Source organism: Mytilus edulis, chromosome 10, assembly GCF_963676685.1.
Source record: "Mytilus edulis chromosome 10, xbMytEdul2.2, whole genome shotgun sequence".
In the NCBI taxonomy this organism is placed as follows: domain Eukaryota; kingdom Metazoa; phylum Mollusca; class Bivalvia; order Mytilida; family Mytilidae; genus Mytilus; species Mytilus edulis.
The window spans coordinates 57,674,333-57,691,947 of record NC_092353.1 but is presented as its reverse complement, the minus strand read 5'-3'; the positions used below and the strand labels follow the sequence as shown (position 1 = coordinate 57,691,947).

The 17,615-nt window shown below is 31.8% G+C and overlaps 1 protein-coding gene across 1 annotated transcript; it reads right to left on the bottom strand.

The window, feature by feature from the left end:
* Positions 1 to 851: 851 nt before the first annotated feature.
* Positions 852 to 17,219, bottom strand: LOC139492852 (uncharacterized). Its single transcript, XM_071281003.1, has 10 exons — positions 17,116 to 17,219; positions 14,473 to 14,660; positions 13,202 to 13,503; positions 10,030 to 10,274; positions 9,416 to 9,652; positions 8,821 to 9,028; positions 6,395 to 6,453; positions 5,804 to 6,113; positions 1,399 to 1,500; positions 852 to 1,022 (listed from the first exon to the last, which is right to left on the bottom strand). Exons 1-10 carry the CDS (start codon positions 17,217 to 17,219, stop codon positions 852 to 854), a joined length of 1,926 nt encoding a protein of 641 aa, XP_071137104.1.
* Between the last annotated feature and the right edge of the window lie 396 nt (positions 17,220 to 17,615).

Genomic DNA, 17,615 nt, shown 5'->3' with positions numbered 1-17,615 from the left:
AGTTTTATAAAGGTGACATATAAGAAAAACTCCACTTCAGTTCTTATAAATCAGAAATAGATTTATCGGAATTTAAAGAACTCTTGCATTTTTATCAAAACTTGGGAATTCCCTCTGACATGTTTCTAAATTTATAAAAACACTAAATATAAATACTGCTTAATTCTGATTTTCCATGTTGTTAAAACATGCATATAAGTCGAGGGAAATATCAAACATGAAGATTATGAAAAGAACATGATAGGAAAGTTGTGTAAGTTCAATCCCTTTGTTTGTGTTTACCTTTTAAAGCAAGACAATCATGAGAATCTGAGATGTTCCTTAATGTTTAGAATAAAACAGTTTATGTTAGGGCATGGCCCTGAGCCAATGGTATATGTCTACAGATTGATTGAAAGCAATTGTATCCCAAAAATTAGCTGTTCTTTCATATCAATCTTCATGTAAGCAAAACATGTACAGACTGTGATCAGTCAAAACAAACATAAAAATTGTTTTGCAATAGAAGAAATTATCTTTAAATTTATCAAAGAGATTACTTAAATCTACAATGGCAAAAGTGGCAAAAGTAACAACTTACTGCACATTTTTACATAAATAGGAAAAGGTCTCCAATTCAATATAAACTGAAGGCTGGATGAAGGATCTTTAATACAATCACTGGCTGCACTTTTTTCAAACACTAATGACAAAAGTTGTCCAAAGTTTCTTAGCTGGTCTTCCTTCCATTTTTCATATTTTATACCTTCATTTAATCGAACTACAGCCTGAAAAAATTACATCAGTACAAAAAATGAATATGTAGAATTTCCAAAATTTGAAACATAGTAAAACAAATATTCTTAGAACATTTAATTGAGTGTCTTCAGAATAACAAAATCTGACTTTTGGTAAAAGTAATTTCTTTTCAATATTTTAATTCTTACCTCGAAAACATATTTGCTGAGTACATCAAGCATTTCACTACAAAACAAATCTTGATTTTGACAGTAAACCCTGACAAGTTCTTCCTCATACTGCCTCTGCAAGGTTAAACAATTTGCATTTTATTTTATTCAATATAAATTTGAGAGGTAGAATATAAATATACTTCCATGAGACAAAAACCCAACAATAGCTATGAAACACACAAGACAGCTAGAACCAAAATACATCTACATGTGTTTCAAATACTATATGTCTTTTTTCAATGCAACAACATGGTATATCAAACATAAGGCTGTTGGTTATAAATTTTTCATTTGATATTTTTAATATTATTTAAGAGCCATTTATACCTTTCAATACTGAATAGGTTGTACTGAATATTATTTAAAGTAAAGTAATTATTAGCTGTTTTTCTGAAGGTAAATACTTTCAGTGCATTGCATATCCAATCATGAAATTTCATTTTCTTACCTTATATTTCAATGCCTCATGGAGACCTTCAGATATAAATTTGACAAATTCATCTTTGATAAAGCCTTGAGGTACAACAACTTTCAGTACCCTGTTCCAAGCCTTAAAAGTATAAAAAAAAAAGTGAAATTATATTTTTATCAAGTTTTTACTAGTTTCAATCTGCTTTAAAATTGATTAACTCACATTCTAAAAACTGAAAATTCAGAAATTAGTTCATGCATTTATTATAGTGAGTTTTCAAGAATGAACAAAAGAGTTAGATTATTTATTGTGATCTCAGAAAAATCTGCATATAAATCACCTCTTGTTTTAAAGCTGGACCAATATTTATAGAATTACTAATCGAAGAATTCAAATAGAGAAAAATATTCAACAAGTGACCGAACAACACATTAATTCACGAATGCGCATAGCGCACGAGTTAATTATCAGTGTTGTTCGGTCACGAGTTGAATATTTTTTGATTTTTGAATTCTTTGATTAGTTATTCTTTTTATTACATTGGCAACCCGAATGGCTCTTTTTTAAGAAATTAATGTAGAAAATGTAAGGAACTATATGTTTTTCCTATGTATGCTTTGATCCGACATTTGACATCTTGACAACCCCTATTGTTGTACGACGTCAGAGAGTGAAATGACCACTTTTATTTCACACGTGAAACTATCGGTTTTTATTTAACTGGGAAATCAATGTAATTCATTGCAACCAATGTAATAAAATTCATCATCATGATTGCCCACCTTATGTCTGTTAAATATTTTGCTGTGAACCAAGTTCATACCTTTTCCCCTACGGTCTAAAAAAAACTGTTTCCATACTGAAACCTGCTTGTTTGATCAAAGCAGAAAAAATAAAAACAGAATTTCTGAAAACCAATAAGTTTTAATAATCCAAACCCAGTAGGACAACTATGTTTATAATACGAAATCAAGATTTGGCATATTCCTCTTCTCTAAGCTCGTGTTCTTATCCCTCTTTTAAATTTTCTACAATTATCATGATTATTTCATTATTGATAAGTGCTTTCTGCTGAACTGTTCAATCTGCATCCATCACTAAAGGGATGCATTCCAGTTGTCCAGTGAGTCATTACAAGCCTGTATTAGAAGATAACTTGTCAACAAACCGCTATTTACAAAATCCTCAATGAAAAAACTAAAAGCAGAATCCCATAAATAAATATCAAAATATGTAGTTTGATATTTCATCTTGAATAAAAAAAATATTATCAACACTATTACAGGATGGCTTGGATTTGAAATAGCATTTAATGATTCATAGAAACAGTCATATTTTTAAAACCTCAACAGGTTATCAGGAAGTTGAATTTGAAAGGAGACAATTTGGAGGGAAATGAACTCAGCATTGTCAAATCTTGAGATATATTTCTGGTGTCAATAATTAAAATATTATAAAGTTATAACACAAAATCTTTACCGCACTCAAATATAAATAAGAAGATGTAATATTATCTAATAAGGTTTTATTAGAATATGAAAAGTACATTTCAGTTTTATTTTATTAGAACAATAAACTGGTAAAACAGAGATATATCTCGCCTTTTTTTAATTTGATTAAATGCAAATGTTAAAATCAAAAAATTAGAGAACAAAACAAAAATTCAGCAATATGTATTTGTATACAGACGCCACCAAAATTCAAATTTGGTGTGTTTTAAGGTGATAAGTATTGTGTATAAGTTTCATAACATTTGGTTGAGGTAAACTTGAGTAAAAGGTCTGTAATAAAACATTTAGCAATTTATCCATTTGTAAAGTGGCATAACTCTAGAACCGTAAAAGTGACGCCACCAAAATTCAAACTTGATCTGACTGTATTGTGGCAATAAGCATTGTGTATACTTTTCATAACATTTGGTTGATGCAAACATAAGTTACAGAACAGAAACCAATTTTGGGACATACATACATACATACATACATACATACATACATACATACATACATACATACATACATACATACATACATACATACATACATACATACATACATACATACATACATACATACATACATACATACATACATACATACATACATACATACATACATACATACATACATACATACATACATACATACATACATACATACATACATACATACATACATACATACATACATACATACATACATACATACATACATACATACATACATACATACATACATACATACATACATACATACATACATACATACATACATACATACATACATACATACATACATACATACATACATACATACATACATACATACATACATACATACATACATACATACATACATACATACATACATACATACATACATACATACATACATACATACATACATACATACATACATACATACATACATACATACATACATACATACATACATACATACATACATACATACATACATACATACATACATACATACATACATACATACATACATACATACATACATACATGTATACATACAAACATACAAGGGTAAAACTAAATGCCCACTCTACATCTGCTACAGTGGGGGCATAAAAAAGCAATACTTTAACATGTAACTTAATTGTTATGCAAATATTCAAATTCAACAAGAACAATGACTGATGGTACATGCCATGGAAATGAGATGTGCCAATGCTAATACAACTGCATACCTTAATATAATTGACTTATCATAGGTAGTTCCCTTTATACAAACCTAATCACAAACATTATCTTGTAAACTAGGAAAAGTTTTGAAGTCAATGAACCATCACAAACTAATAAATAGATATTAAGGAAGATGTGGTATGAGTGTAAATTAAGCCAAAGTAGTAAAGTCAATAGACCATGACTGAGGGAGCAGGGCCAAATATTCTACATGGAAATGAGATGTGCTTATCCTTATACAACTTCGTGCTATTACATTGGCCTACCAATAATGGTTCCCCTTGAACTGACCTAATCACAAACTAATACATGTAAACTGTAAACTAAGCAAAAGTTTCAAAGTCAGTAGACCGTCGACTGAGGTGGTAGGGCCAAATAATCTCAATGGAAATGAGATATGACAATGCTTATACAACTGCATACCAAATATCATTGACATACCACTAGTGTTTCTCCATATACTAACCTAATCACAAACTAATACATGTAATCTAAGCAAAAGTTTCAAAGTCAAAAGACCATAACTGAGGGGCCAAGGCCAAACAAGTGAAACAGCAAGCTACTGCTAACTGATGATAACCCGCCAAAATATTTCAGTTAACATGAAGTTGTTGAGTGGTGAATCTGAAAACACATCATATGGTATAGCTGACTTATATCAACCCTGAAACCAAATTTCAGAAATCTTTGTTTTATAGATCCTGAGAAAAATGTTACGAAAACGTTCAACTTGGCTATCATGTGGAAAATGATATAAGTGTTCGGTAAACAGGAAGTTGTTGAGTGATCAATTTTGACAAGGCATCACACTGTGTAGCTGACTTTTATTAACTCTGAAACCAAATTTCAGAAATCCTTGTCTTGTAGTTCCTGAGAAATATATGAAGAAAACTTTTTACTTGGCTATCATGTGTAAAATTATACAAGTGTTCAGTAAACAGGAATTTGTTGAGTGAAGAATCTGAAAACACATCACACTGTAAAGCTGACTTCTATAAACCCTGAAACCAAATTTCAGAAATCCTTGTATTGTAGTTCCTGAGAAAACTGTGATGAAAATATTCTTTGGACGGACAGACCTGAAATTGGAGTCAAAAATCTAATTTTGCATTAAAATTACCAAGATCATATCATAAGGAACATGTGTACAAAGGTTTAAGTTGTTTGTACTTCATCTTCATCAAAAACTACCTTGACCAAAAACTTTAACCAAAAAATTTAAGAAATACGGACTATCATTTCTATGTTCAGTGAACCGTGAACTTTTTGTCAAACATCTAATTTGGCATTTAAATTAGATAGATCATATCATAGAGACATGTGTACTAAGTTTCAAATTGATTGGACTTCAACTTCATCAAAAACTACCATGATCGAAAACTTTAACCTGGAACAGACGAACAGACAAAGGAACGGATGAACGATCAAATGAATGCACAGACCAGAGAACATAATGCCCCTAATCTCATATTTTGGGGAATTTTAATTCCATGCACTATGCCACATGTGGAGCAGCATCAGCTTACCCTTCCAGAGCACCTGAGATCACCCCTAGTTTTTTGGGGACTTGTGTTGTTTATTCTTTAGTTTTCTCTGTTGTGTCATGTGTACTATTGTTTGTCTGTTTGTCCATTTCATTTTTGGCCATGGCATTTTCAATTTGTGAGTTTGATTGTCCCTCTGGTATCTTTCGTCCCTCTTTTTTGAATGTTATTTTTTTCTAATTATTACCTTTAAACATGGCAACAGCTCATTACTTTTACATAATGCCATTTTTGTTTTTAACCACTGTCTAACATCAGACTGTACATCATCTAAGGTTTTCTCAAAACCTTCACTTTCACTTTCAGCAGCATTTCCACTCTTTTCAGACAATTCAGCATTAGTTGTATAATACACATGCAGACTAGTAAGAAAATCATCAAGGGCTAAACACATAACAGTGTCTCTCAATTTGTTACCATATCTCTGATGCATAGACTTCAACACGTCTGCTGCAATCATCAATGATCTGAATGCACAGGACAACATTTCAGGAGATCTACAACAAAATAAATAACCATTAAGGATTCATTCTTGCATTTGATTATTGTCAGTCTTTGTTGCATTTTTACATCTATTTCTTGTCACATCCTGGCAGTTTGTGTGGTATATGTTTTAATGCCAAAAATTAGGTTATATCTGTTTTAAATTTACAGTTTACTCAATAGATCAAAGTTGTATTCATCAATTTTGACATTACAATTAAATCTATAACTATGCACATTCCTTTCCAAGTTCAAAACAACTCCTTTTTAACCTCTAAATATCTACAAATCTTACTTTTCAAGATTCTCTTCATTTAACTTTTGGAGGACAGCATTCAGACAGTCAATGGTTGCCTATATAATAAAATGAAAATGTTATTTTTTTCATAAAAAAAACAGGACTAAAATTGAGAATGGAAATGGGGAATGTGTCAAAGAGACAACAACCCGACCAAATAAAAAACAACAGCAGAGGGTCACCAACAGGTCTTCAATGTAGCGAGAAATTCCCTAACCCTGAGGCGTCCTTCAGCTGGCCCCTAAACAAATATATACTAGTCCAGTGATAATGAACGCCATACTAATTTCCAAATTGTACACAAGAAACTAAAATTAAAATAATACAAGACTAACAAAGGCCAGAGGCTCCTGACTTGGGACAGGCGCAAAAATGTGGGGGGGTTAAACATGTTTGTGAGATCTCAACCCTCCCCCTATACCTCTAACCAATGTAGAAAAGTAAACGCATAACAATACGCACATTAAAATTCAGTTCAAGAGAAGTTCGAGTCTGATGTCAGAAGATGTAACCAAAGAAAATAAACAAAATGACAATAACATACATGTGACAGAGTTGTCAAGCCACAACTGGAGATTTGGAAATTTTCAGCTGGAGTTTGGGCCTCATAACTGGAGATTTTTTATCGACCTTTTTATCGACATACGCAAGATTTTTTTGTGTGTGTTTAAACTGCATATCTTCCTTTTTTGTTAAAACACAACAATGATTCCACACCTTCAAGCACCTACATAGCCATTTTTACTTAGTAAAATCAAGGATTTGTATAGATAGACTCTCTTTGGTAAAATAGAAGATAAGGGGGGTTCAAATATTTGTTCATCATAATTTTATATCATGTATATAGTTCAAGATAAAGTAATCAGCCATCATACATTGTTGGCAATAAGTAAATATGCTTTGACCACATAGGCAACTTTTGTACCCCTACTGAACATGTTTGTAACAGAAGGTGTTGAATTGATAAAGTTGTGAGCTTTCTGTTGGGTAGCTGTCTCCATATTTTTGGTCAAGTAATTAGGGACACCATAGTCAGCTTTGCATGAAGTGTAGTAATCATGGTCATGACTCTTGGCACTGGACTTTCACATTTTTTTGTTTTGGCTAGATACTGTGTCTTCTTTAATTTGATGCTGGGGTACATGTATTTGGTGATAACATACAGTTTGCATTTTGTGAAATAATAAGACAAACACACTTATTTAGGTGTTCCATTGGACAAGATAGAAGACATATCATATTTGAGTTGATTTTATTGTCTTTGAGGTTTAATATAAACTAAGTCTGTTCCATGTTTTCAACAGCATCAAAATTTATGAAAGTCGATGTTTATATAACACTGTTCCATTGTCAGAATCACTTTTAATCATCCAGACATGTTTATTTAACTAGCTAGTTGATAACTAGGTAAATGCCAATCATCTTTTATTGTTGTATATACAGTCTAATCCTTAACACCTTCATTGATTACTCCAGGCTATTTTCTTATTTACCTTTTTGACACAAATTCCATTACAGGAAACTTCCGATTTTCTCGGACTTTTTCCCTGTCTGTATCTATTTTGTAAACAGAAATGTCTACTGAAATTTTTTCGCGATTGACATTTTCAAAAAGCGGAAGATTTCAAATTTTAACGGGAGGGACGGAAGAGGGTCTGAAAAGCGGGAGATTTTAACTCCCGCCGGAAGAATCACATGTATGCAATAATACATAAATAACAACAGACTACTAGCAGTTAACTGACATGCCAGCTCCAGACTTCAATTAAACTGACTGAAAGATTATGATTTCATCATATGAACATCAGGCACAATCCTTCCCGTTAGGGGTTTAGTATCATACCATCATAACATATATGAGAAGAACATAACCCGTGTCATGCCAACAACTGTTTTTAGAATAAATGTGTTTAGTTCCGATGCAAAGACCTTATCAGTGACTCAATATTAACGCCAAAATATGCAATCTTTAATGACTTGACAACAGTATCATAATTATATCCCTTCTTAACAAGTCTATTCAAAGGTTTTGTAAGTTTCTGAGGTGAATACTGACACCTTTGTGCTTTATCAAGAATATTTCCATAAAAAATTGGATGTGAAATACCTGAACGTATTAGAAGTCTGCATGTTGAGCTATATTTACGAATGATATCTTTATACCGATGATAAAATTTAGTAAATGTTTTGACTAGTTTTGACTAGTTTTGACTACATATATATACAATAAATGAACATTGTCAGAACAATTATTTGTATAAGTTCTGAAAAAAGGACAAAAGTATTAAAAGTTTGTTGAGCTTTTCTCCTCTTTTGAAGCCAGTACAGAATCATTTTAAATTCTCGAAAATGTACATTTATTGTTTTTTATCCAATTTATTTTGTATATATATCTTTTTATATCTCTTTTATAGGATACTCACTTTTTCCTTCAAGTCATGTTTTGTGATATGTTTCTCGTCTCTTACGTAAAAGCATAATGAAGCCAGTACAATGTCTGGTGAAATCCATTTAGATTTAGCAGCCAGAGGTAGTTGTTCAAGTGCTATACAAGACATCAGTGTCCTTGGTAAAAGGTAGTCCATTGTGAAGTATGGTGTTAATTTGTCCATAATATCTTTTATATATCCCCTGAAACAAAAACAAAATCATTAATATACCCTTTTCCATTTACTGGAGCAATTTGTTCTTTAAATGCTTTATGGGGTTTTGTGTGTATTTCAATCCTCTTAGTTCTAATTTAAAACTGATTGATAACACAGGTGAATAATCAATGACCATGTTTTGTACCCAACTATTAAAACTGAATGAGCTTTTTTCTTCATAGAACACCTTCCATTCATTTTTATAGTCAAATTTGAAAAAAAGCACTCATAATGAGATAAGATGAGAATATAAATTCTTTCAACTGGAAAGATTTCAAGGTTAATAATTATATGACATTTAAGGTGGAAAGAGAGTGACTTCACAGAAAAAATGGTCTACTAATTGACTTGATTGATTCAAATATATACTTACTCTTCAATGTGTTTCTGTTTGAATTTTTTAAGATCAAAGCTATAATGGTCTTGAACAGCAATTCCCCACCATATAGGTTTATGATAATCATGTTTCACACTTTCCTTTGGTTTTGGTTTTTCTCCTGGAAACGACTGGTTGTACAGAATGTGAAGCAGTGGCATGCAATACAGCCAACTTGGATTTAAACAACTAATAACAACTTCTGTTAAATGTACTATTACTTTTGGTATCAAACTGAAAAGGAAAAAAAATAAAATGAAGAATTAAAATTACAATTCTATAAGACACATTAAATTAATGCAAGATGATCTATGAAATTTGATGTTAATCAACTTTAATCTCATTCTTCAGGGAAAATATCAATTAATCATTCAGATCTATCTCAGGATTTACCTATCTCTATAACATTACATTAAACTATCAACCTATTGACTCCCTCTAAATGAAGGCACCAGTCAAAATCCTGAATTCATGACATATTTTTATGGTTTTGAAGTTTACAAAAAGCTGACTCAAAATTTTTATGACTTAAAGGCCAGGTCCTCCAGAGTTGGAGAAACAATCAAGGGGAGGGCCTAAATTATTCTGGTTGCATTATCATTAACACTTACTGAAATGTTAAAGGCATCTCTTCTTTAAGGTATTCAATCTCATATTGTTTTCCATCATCTCCATATTCAGGCAATAAAGCTTGACAAAGTGAACTACCTTCATCTCCGCTCACTGAGAGCTGATATTCTTTAAATAGATATGCAACAGCTATGGCATTTAACATTATTTTCTTTTTGTCTTCTTTACCAAATTCTTTCTTGTTTATAAACTCCTGCCATAATGGTTCAAAACTTTTTGTAAGAGCCTGCAACATAAAGAACAACCAGTGATTAAAAAATGCTTTACTTGTTCAAAGAAGATATGACGTTTGCTGCATCAGCTACTGTATAGGGGGTTATTTTTGGGGTTGTTTATTTTTGCTTATTTTGGCCAGTAAATGAAAATTTCGAAAGTAATTCTGCCAAAATTTACACATAATTCCTGTACTTTCTAATAGCTAAAGTATTTTTGTAAATGATCTGATTCTTTTCCCAATCCGCAGGTCAAACAAGTGAAACTGCGAGCTACTGCTCACTGATGATACCCCCGCCGCAAGTGGATAATATTAATAGTGTAAAAATATGCAAGTGTTCGGTAAACAGGAAGTTGTCGAGTGATGAATCTGAAAACGCATCACACGGTATAGCTGACTTATAAAAATCCTGAAACCAAATTTCAGAAATCCTTGTATTGTAGTTCCTGAGAAAAATGTGACGAAAATTTTTAACTTGGTTATCATGTGTAAAATCATACAAGTGTTCGGTAAACAGGAAGTTGTCGAGTGATGAATCTGAAAACGCATCACACGGTATAGCTGACTTATATAAATCCTGAAACCAAATTTCAGAAATCCTTGTATTGTAGTTCCTGAGAAAAATGTGACGAAAATTTTCAACTTGGTTATCATGTGTAAAATCATACAAGTGTTCGGTAAACAGGAAGTTGTCGAGTGATGAATCTGAAAACGCATCACACGGTATAGCTGACTTATAAAAATCCTGAAACCAAATTTCAAAAATCCTTGTATTGTAGTTCCTGAGAAAAATGTGACGAAAATTTTGAACTTGGTTATCATGTGTAAAATCATACAAGTGTTTGGTAAACAGGAAGTTGTCGAGTGATGAATCTGAAAACGCATCACACAGTATAGCTGACTTATATAAATCCTGAAACCAAATTTCAGAAATCCTTGTATTGTAGTTCCTGAGAAAAATGTGACGAAAATTTTCAACTTGGTTATCATGTGTAAAATCATACAAGTGTTCGGTAAACAGGAAGTTGTCGAGTGATGAATCTGAAAACGCATCACACGGTATAGCTGACTTATATAAATCCTGAAACCAAATTTCAGAAATCCTTGTATTGTAGTTCCTGAGAAAAATGTGACGAAAATTTTCAACTTGGTTATCATGTGTAAAATCAGACAAGTGTTCGGTAAACAGGAAGTTGTCAAGTGATGAATCTGAAAACGCATCACACGGTATGGCTGACATATATAAATGTTGATACCAAATTACAGAAAGGGTGGATGTGTAGTTCCTGAGAAAAATGTGAGGAAAGTTTCATGGGACGGACTGACTGACGGACGGACGGACTGATGGACGGACGGACTGATGGACTGATGGACGGACAGACTGACAGACAGAGGTAAAACAGTATACCCCCCCTTTTTTAAAGCGGGGGTATAATTAAAGCGGGGGTATAAATATATAATAAAGGTCAAATAATATAAGAGTATATGGTGCGCTGTCTTAGTTACAGGTATTCTTATTAATGAGTTTCAGTGTGTCTGACCTGTGTACCTGTCATTATCCAATCACCTTTGTGGTATTTAAATCCCTATTGCCTGACCAGTATAAAAAATTGTTAACACAATTTGTCCATTTTAATTGTACAATAGGTATTGTGAGAGCTCATCAACAGGTGGCCATTTAACTACCCAGTAAAAAATCCTTACTATTCCTAAAAGGTAAAATTTAAATGACTGATAGCTAGCTTGCTTTCCTCATGTATCATGAGCAATGATCTGAATAGACTATTGTATTTAGATATGGGACATTTTAAGCCAGTTCTTTTTGTGTCTCTAAATAGTCAAGATGGAAATTTCAATCAGTGAATTTAGTTTATAAAAATGTAGATATATGTTTGCTTCATGGTGTTTTTAATGTGGGATGTATTTTAAGTTTCTGATTCCTGATATGGAATTAAAGTGTTTGTGAAATTATTTTTTTGGATAGCCCATCTAATTGTGAATAATTCTACAAGATGAATTATGTGTGGCTTGGTGTTTTCTAATGGGATGTATTTTTATGTTATAATACGATTCCTGAAATGGAATAGTAATGATGCTAAGTTTCATTTAATATTCAGGATCTACTTCAATTGGAATTACTGTCAAAAATTTATTTTCAATATATCAAAAAAAGTACAAATGGCTTAGTGAATAGAAATTTCAGTGCTTTATTCTTCATTATGAAAGTGGGATTTACCAGCAATAATTTATTTGTAACTGTAAGCAAAATAAATAAATTTACAATGAATATCTTTATTAAAACAAATAGTGTATTAAATGTAAAATGTCCTATACCAAAATAGTCCATTCAGGACATTGGACATGAAGCAAGCTAGCTATCATTCATTTAAATTAGCTCTGTCAAAAACAAACCAGGTAAATCTACAGGTAGTTAAATGACCACCTGTTGATAATAGCTCTCACAATACCTATTGTACAATTTAAATGGACAAATTGTATTGACAATTTTTTAAACTGGTCAGGCAATAGGTAAATCACTACCACAAAGGTTATTAGATAAGCACAGAAAGAGAGAGCAATTTCACAATCCACTATAAATATACTTAACCAAAAAAATATCTTTATAATTTTTTTACTTCAACCAATTTATTATCTACCAAATTATTAAATAAGGAATAAAGAAAAATATAACCATCAGATTTTTTCATATACTTTGTTGCCTAAAAATTGTGAAATTTTTCACCCACAAATAAAACCAACAGGTCTTAAGGTTTGAGCAAAGTAAACTTGCATTCTGATAAATTATGTAGCTTTTCCTTAAACTGCAATAATAATTGTCAAATTTTGGTTGGTCATCTGACTTGCAAATACTAAGCACTTGCAATAATTTCAAAATTTACAGTCTTTTTGACAATTATTATAGTAAAACTCAAACATACATCTTTGAATAACTGCACTAAATCTCTCTCCCACATAGCTTTCATAATTGTACAGTAGTTTGTATGTAAACTTTGATGAATCAAGTTGATTTTCATTATCATAGCTTCACCACCACTTCCAGAGGCTGAACTTTTGGCTGTTTGCCAATCAGGCAAAAATACATTAACTGACTGGCGAGCATCTTCAGTAAGTTCCTTTCTATACTGTTTTGCTTCCATACCAGTGTGACGCAAAAAAAAATTAGTCACTCCATCCTTGACTTCTTGTCCCCTAATAACACCATCATATCTATGCAATTTACCTGAAAGATCAAAATTACATGAAAGGATCAAGGACTTCAAATATCAAACTTGTAGGTTGAATCCTTGAAACAAGAAAACCATTTATTTGAAAGCTTAGCGTTAATTCATTTTAATTAATATTTGATTTAAAACCAATTATTGTACATTGAGGAATAAAAAGCTGTGCCATGAGCAAATGATACGCCAGTCTTTTTTTCAATGAATAAAGTTCCATAACTCCTCAATGTCATATCAGAAATTTACACACAAAAAAGGAGGTTATTTTGATAGATATAGATCAGTCAACAAAGTTTCATGAAAACTGCCCAAAGCATTGTTGAGTTATTGTCCTAAAAGTGAAAATATGGCTTTTTTAAAGAATAAAACCCCCAAACTTGGAAACGTCCCCCCTTTTTTAATGAACAAAACCCCATAACTCTGATCATATGTTTCTATGGGCTTTAAAAGTTTAATTCATGAATGTGCATAATTAATAATTTTATGTATATTATATATTTATTTCAAGATATTTGTAAACTTTAAAATTATAGGCACATTTTCACAAAACAGTTGAGGTGCAAATGCATGTGGATCTTTTTTTGTGCATATATTATAAGCATAAATTCCGCCAAAAATTATTCCTAAGAAAGATGAAAGATTGATCATTTTGATCAATTTAACCCATCAATGAGGACCATTCTGAAACTTGAAAGAAGAATAACAGCAAGCAAAAACCCTAATTGTATCCCCAATATAATCTTTGAATCTTGTCTCATGAAATTCAAACAATATCTCTCTTTCCTTGGACATGTTAGAGTAAAAGTTTAGTTGGCTTCCTTGCCTTGCTTGCTTTGTTTGTATTAATGTTTGCTCAAGAGTTACAAGTAAGATTGACATCTGCAAACAATATAAGTATGCAGAGTCAACCAAACTCTTACTCTACATGCATTAGGAAATTGACTCTTACTAACTTATCAAAATGTATTTACCATCAGTATTTTTCAGATCATCTGGTTTCACAAATACATATCTTATATTGTCATTGCTGTTGAAAATGTACTCCATCATGTCTGTGTTCCCAGAAACTACAAAGTAACTGTATGCAATTGTGGTTGACAAACAATCCCTTGGAATAGATATCAATCTTCCAACTTCATAATTTCCATTTGCAAATTTTCTGAAATCAAGCATTAAAGTTGGATTAACAAGAATGTGTGCCAAGTACACGGATGCCCCATCCGCACTATAATTTTCTATGTTCAGTGGACCGTGAAAATGGAGAAAAAAAAATCTCTAATTTGGCATTAGAATTAGAAAGATCATATCATAGAGAACATGTTAACTAAGTTTAAAGTTGATTGGACTTCAACTTCATCAAAAACTACCTCAACCAAAAACTTTAACCTGAAGTGGGACGAACGGACGGACGAACAGATGAACGAACAGACGGACGCACAGACTAGAAAACATAATGCCCATAAATGGGGCTAAAAACAGTTTCTATCAGGGAAGAAAACCTGTAATTACTTAACATTTAGTTTTTAGTAGTTTACTTTAGATCAAATTCCACAGTAATTATATTTCAAGCTTTATATAGCAATAGAACTTCAAGAGTACTATGTTAGGCACATAAAAAGTCAGGTATTAATCCCATAGAATATATTCACTTAATATACTACCTCAAATAATAACTTTATACTGCAAATTAAGCTATCTGGGCAGATAAAAAAAACTGTATTTGATGTATCATAATCTATCTAATGTTCTGTGACTGCATGACCATAAAAAGACTTGTCAGTAGCGTTGTCAAATCGTACACTTTTGAGTAACCGGTTACTCGAACAATCGCTCGACCGATTAACTGGTTAACCGGTAGTTTGAATTGGTGCTTGAAAGCCCTTATCAATAGTACCCTACACATAGATAAAAGATGTGGTATGAGTGTAAATTTGAAAACCTTTCATCCAAGTCATAAATTTACGCTTTTAGAATTGAAGTTTGTCCTTTGGCATTTTAAGGCTTGTCTGTGTGGGTTCCTGGCGAAGTTTGACTTTTAATAATCAACTACACCGTATGAACAATAGCGTGTGTACCAGCTTCAGATTGAAAAATTAAAAAAAAATCTTCTTGATCTCGTAGAATTGAATATGTCTGAAACTGATTATTCTTTCCTTTTCACTTGTTGTCACCGAGAATGATGTGGAGTGTTTCAATTTGAATGATTAATTATAAAAAAAAGAAGATGGGGTATGATTGCCAATGCGACAATTCTCCACAAGAGATCAAAATGACACAGAAATTAACAACTATTATAGGTCACTGTACGGCCTGTTTCTTTACTTTGTTTGCATGTTACTCGTACTACCACGTATACATTGTGTACATTCACATTGATTTTCATTTTACAATTTTTGAGTAAGCATTTCGTTTTTAAGTAAGACTAAGCCCTTTACGACGGAGTTTGCACATTTAGATGTAGGTTTATACAATATTAGATCAGAAACGAAATAATGAATTTAAGAAAGTCGTAAAATTTAATCGCATTACTGATTTAGAGTTACTGTTAAAAAAACATATAAACTAATTATGTGTCTTTAAGATCATGCCCCGAGCTGAGAGACAAGTTCTAATTAATTTTATGTTATTAGGATTAACAATAGCAATCAATTTACTGGACAATTGATTTGTCAAATTAATTACCACGACGACAATTTTTAAATAAAACTTACTATTTAATTATTTCAATACAAAATCTATCAAAATTGAAAAAAGTCTGGTTAACCGGTTAGCGTTTTTGGTATTCGGTATTCGGTCGTTCGAACGGTTAACCGGTTAACCGTTGACAACACTACTTGTCAGTAACATTAAAATGTTTCCCTAGAATTTTATTTATTGTGTAACAAATATGACCAAGAATATAGGTTTGTTGAATTTTAACTTATTCCACTCCATACTCAATGAACATGTTGAGTTTAGAGCATTTGAGTTGGGAATAACCATACTCTGTTTGTTTCCAATAAAAAAATTGAATTAAAAATCTGCTTAAAACAAAATAGAAATGCTACAATCACATTTCTGATCCTGTCTGATACTTGTATAAGTTTTGTATTATCTATCTTTGGCAACATATGAATTATGTAATAATTCATGGTAGTCATAGATTACTTTTCATTTAACCATTGGTTATATTAGTAATTTTTATTTGACTGTTTTATAATGTATCCATTAGTATATTGATGCCCAACTCATACTATCAGTTTCTATGTTCAGTAGACCCTGAAATTGGGGTCAAACCTCTAATTTGACATACAAATTAGAGAGATCATATCATAGGTAACATGTGTACTAAGTTTCAAGTTGATTAGACCTCCAACTTCATCAAAAACATTACATTGACCTAAAAATTAAACCTGAAGTGGGACAGGCAAATGGACGAACGGATGAATTGGTCTAATGAACAATTAAACAAAAACAATCCAACAATTGGAGGAACAAACAGACGCATAGACTGAAAAAACAAACTGCCTCTAAATGGGGTATAATAAGTGGGCCATAAAAATCTAACCAATACTATTTTTAAACAATACTATTTTTAAACTTAATTTACATAGTTTTTCAGTATTTATACTTACTTCACTGGAAACAGTTCATGTTTTTTGCATGTCCATCCGCCAAGCCTATCTAAGGCAAACCTGACATAAGCTATACAGCTATTATCAAAGATTGATGAATGCATAATTGCATGAAAGAAAACATCAAAAGATGAAGCATTCGTTGACTTTCCCAGTCCTCTGTTTGGTTGGCTTTCTACAGACCTATCAATTGAAAGAAATTTGTAAACTGAATAGGAATTTTTTAGAGGGTTGAACTTCAATTAATTCTTTTAAAATTTGAAGTTGTTGTAAAAAGGTTATGCCATAATATGCCATAATATGTAACTTTTCAGATGGTTCTTGACAAAAATAAAAGTGGCCGCATCCATATTCACTCTCAACCTCTATATATGTTATGCATTATCATCAAATTTAAATATTAAGAATGAACACAAATGCAACCACTTCCATGTAAGATGGAAACCGTCTAAACTTTAATTCAAATGCTAATATTGTGAAGATTCCAGTAATTTAGCATG

Excerpts from the sequence above, each read along its gene's own strand:
- LOC139492852 (XM_071281003.1), bottom strand. The coding sequence starts at position 17,219 with ATGCATTCATCAATCTTTGATAATAGCTGTATAGCTTATGTCAGGTTT. Across the intron at positions 9,029-9,415 it reads AAACAGAAACACATTGAAGA|GGGATATATAAAAGATATTA; the intron begins GTAAGTATATAT and ends TTTTTGTTTCAG. Across the intron at positions 6,454-8,820 it reads AACATGACTTGAAGGAAAAA|GCAACCATTGACTGTCTGAA; the intron begins GTGAGTATCCTA and ends TTTATTATATAG.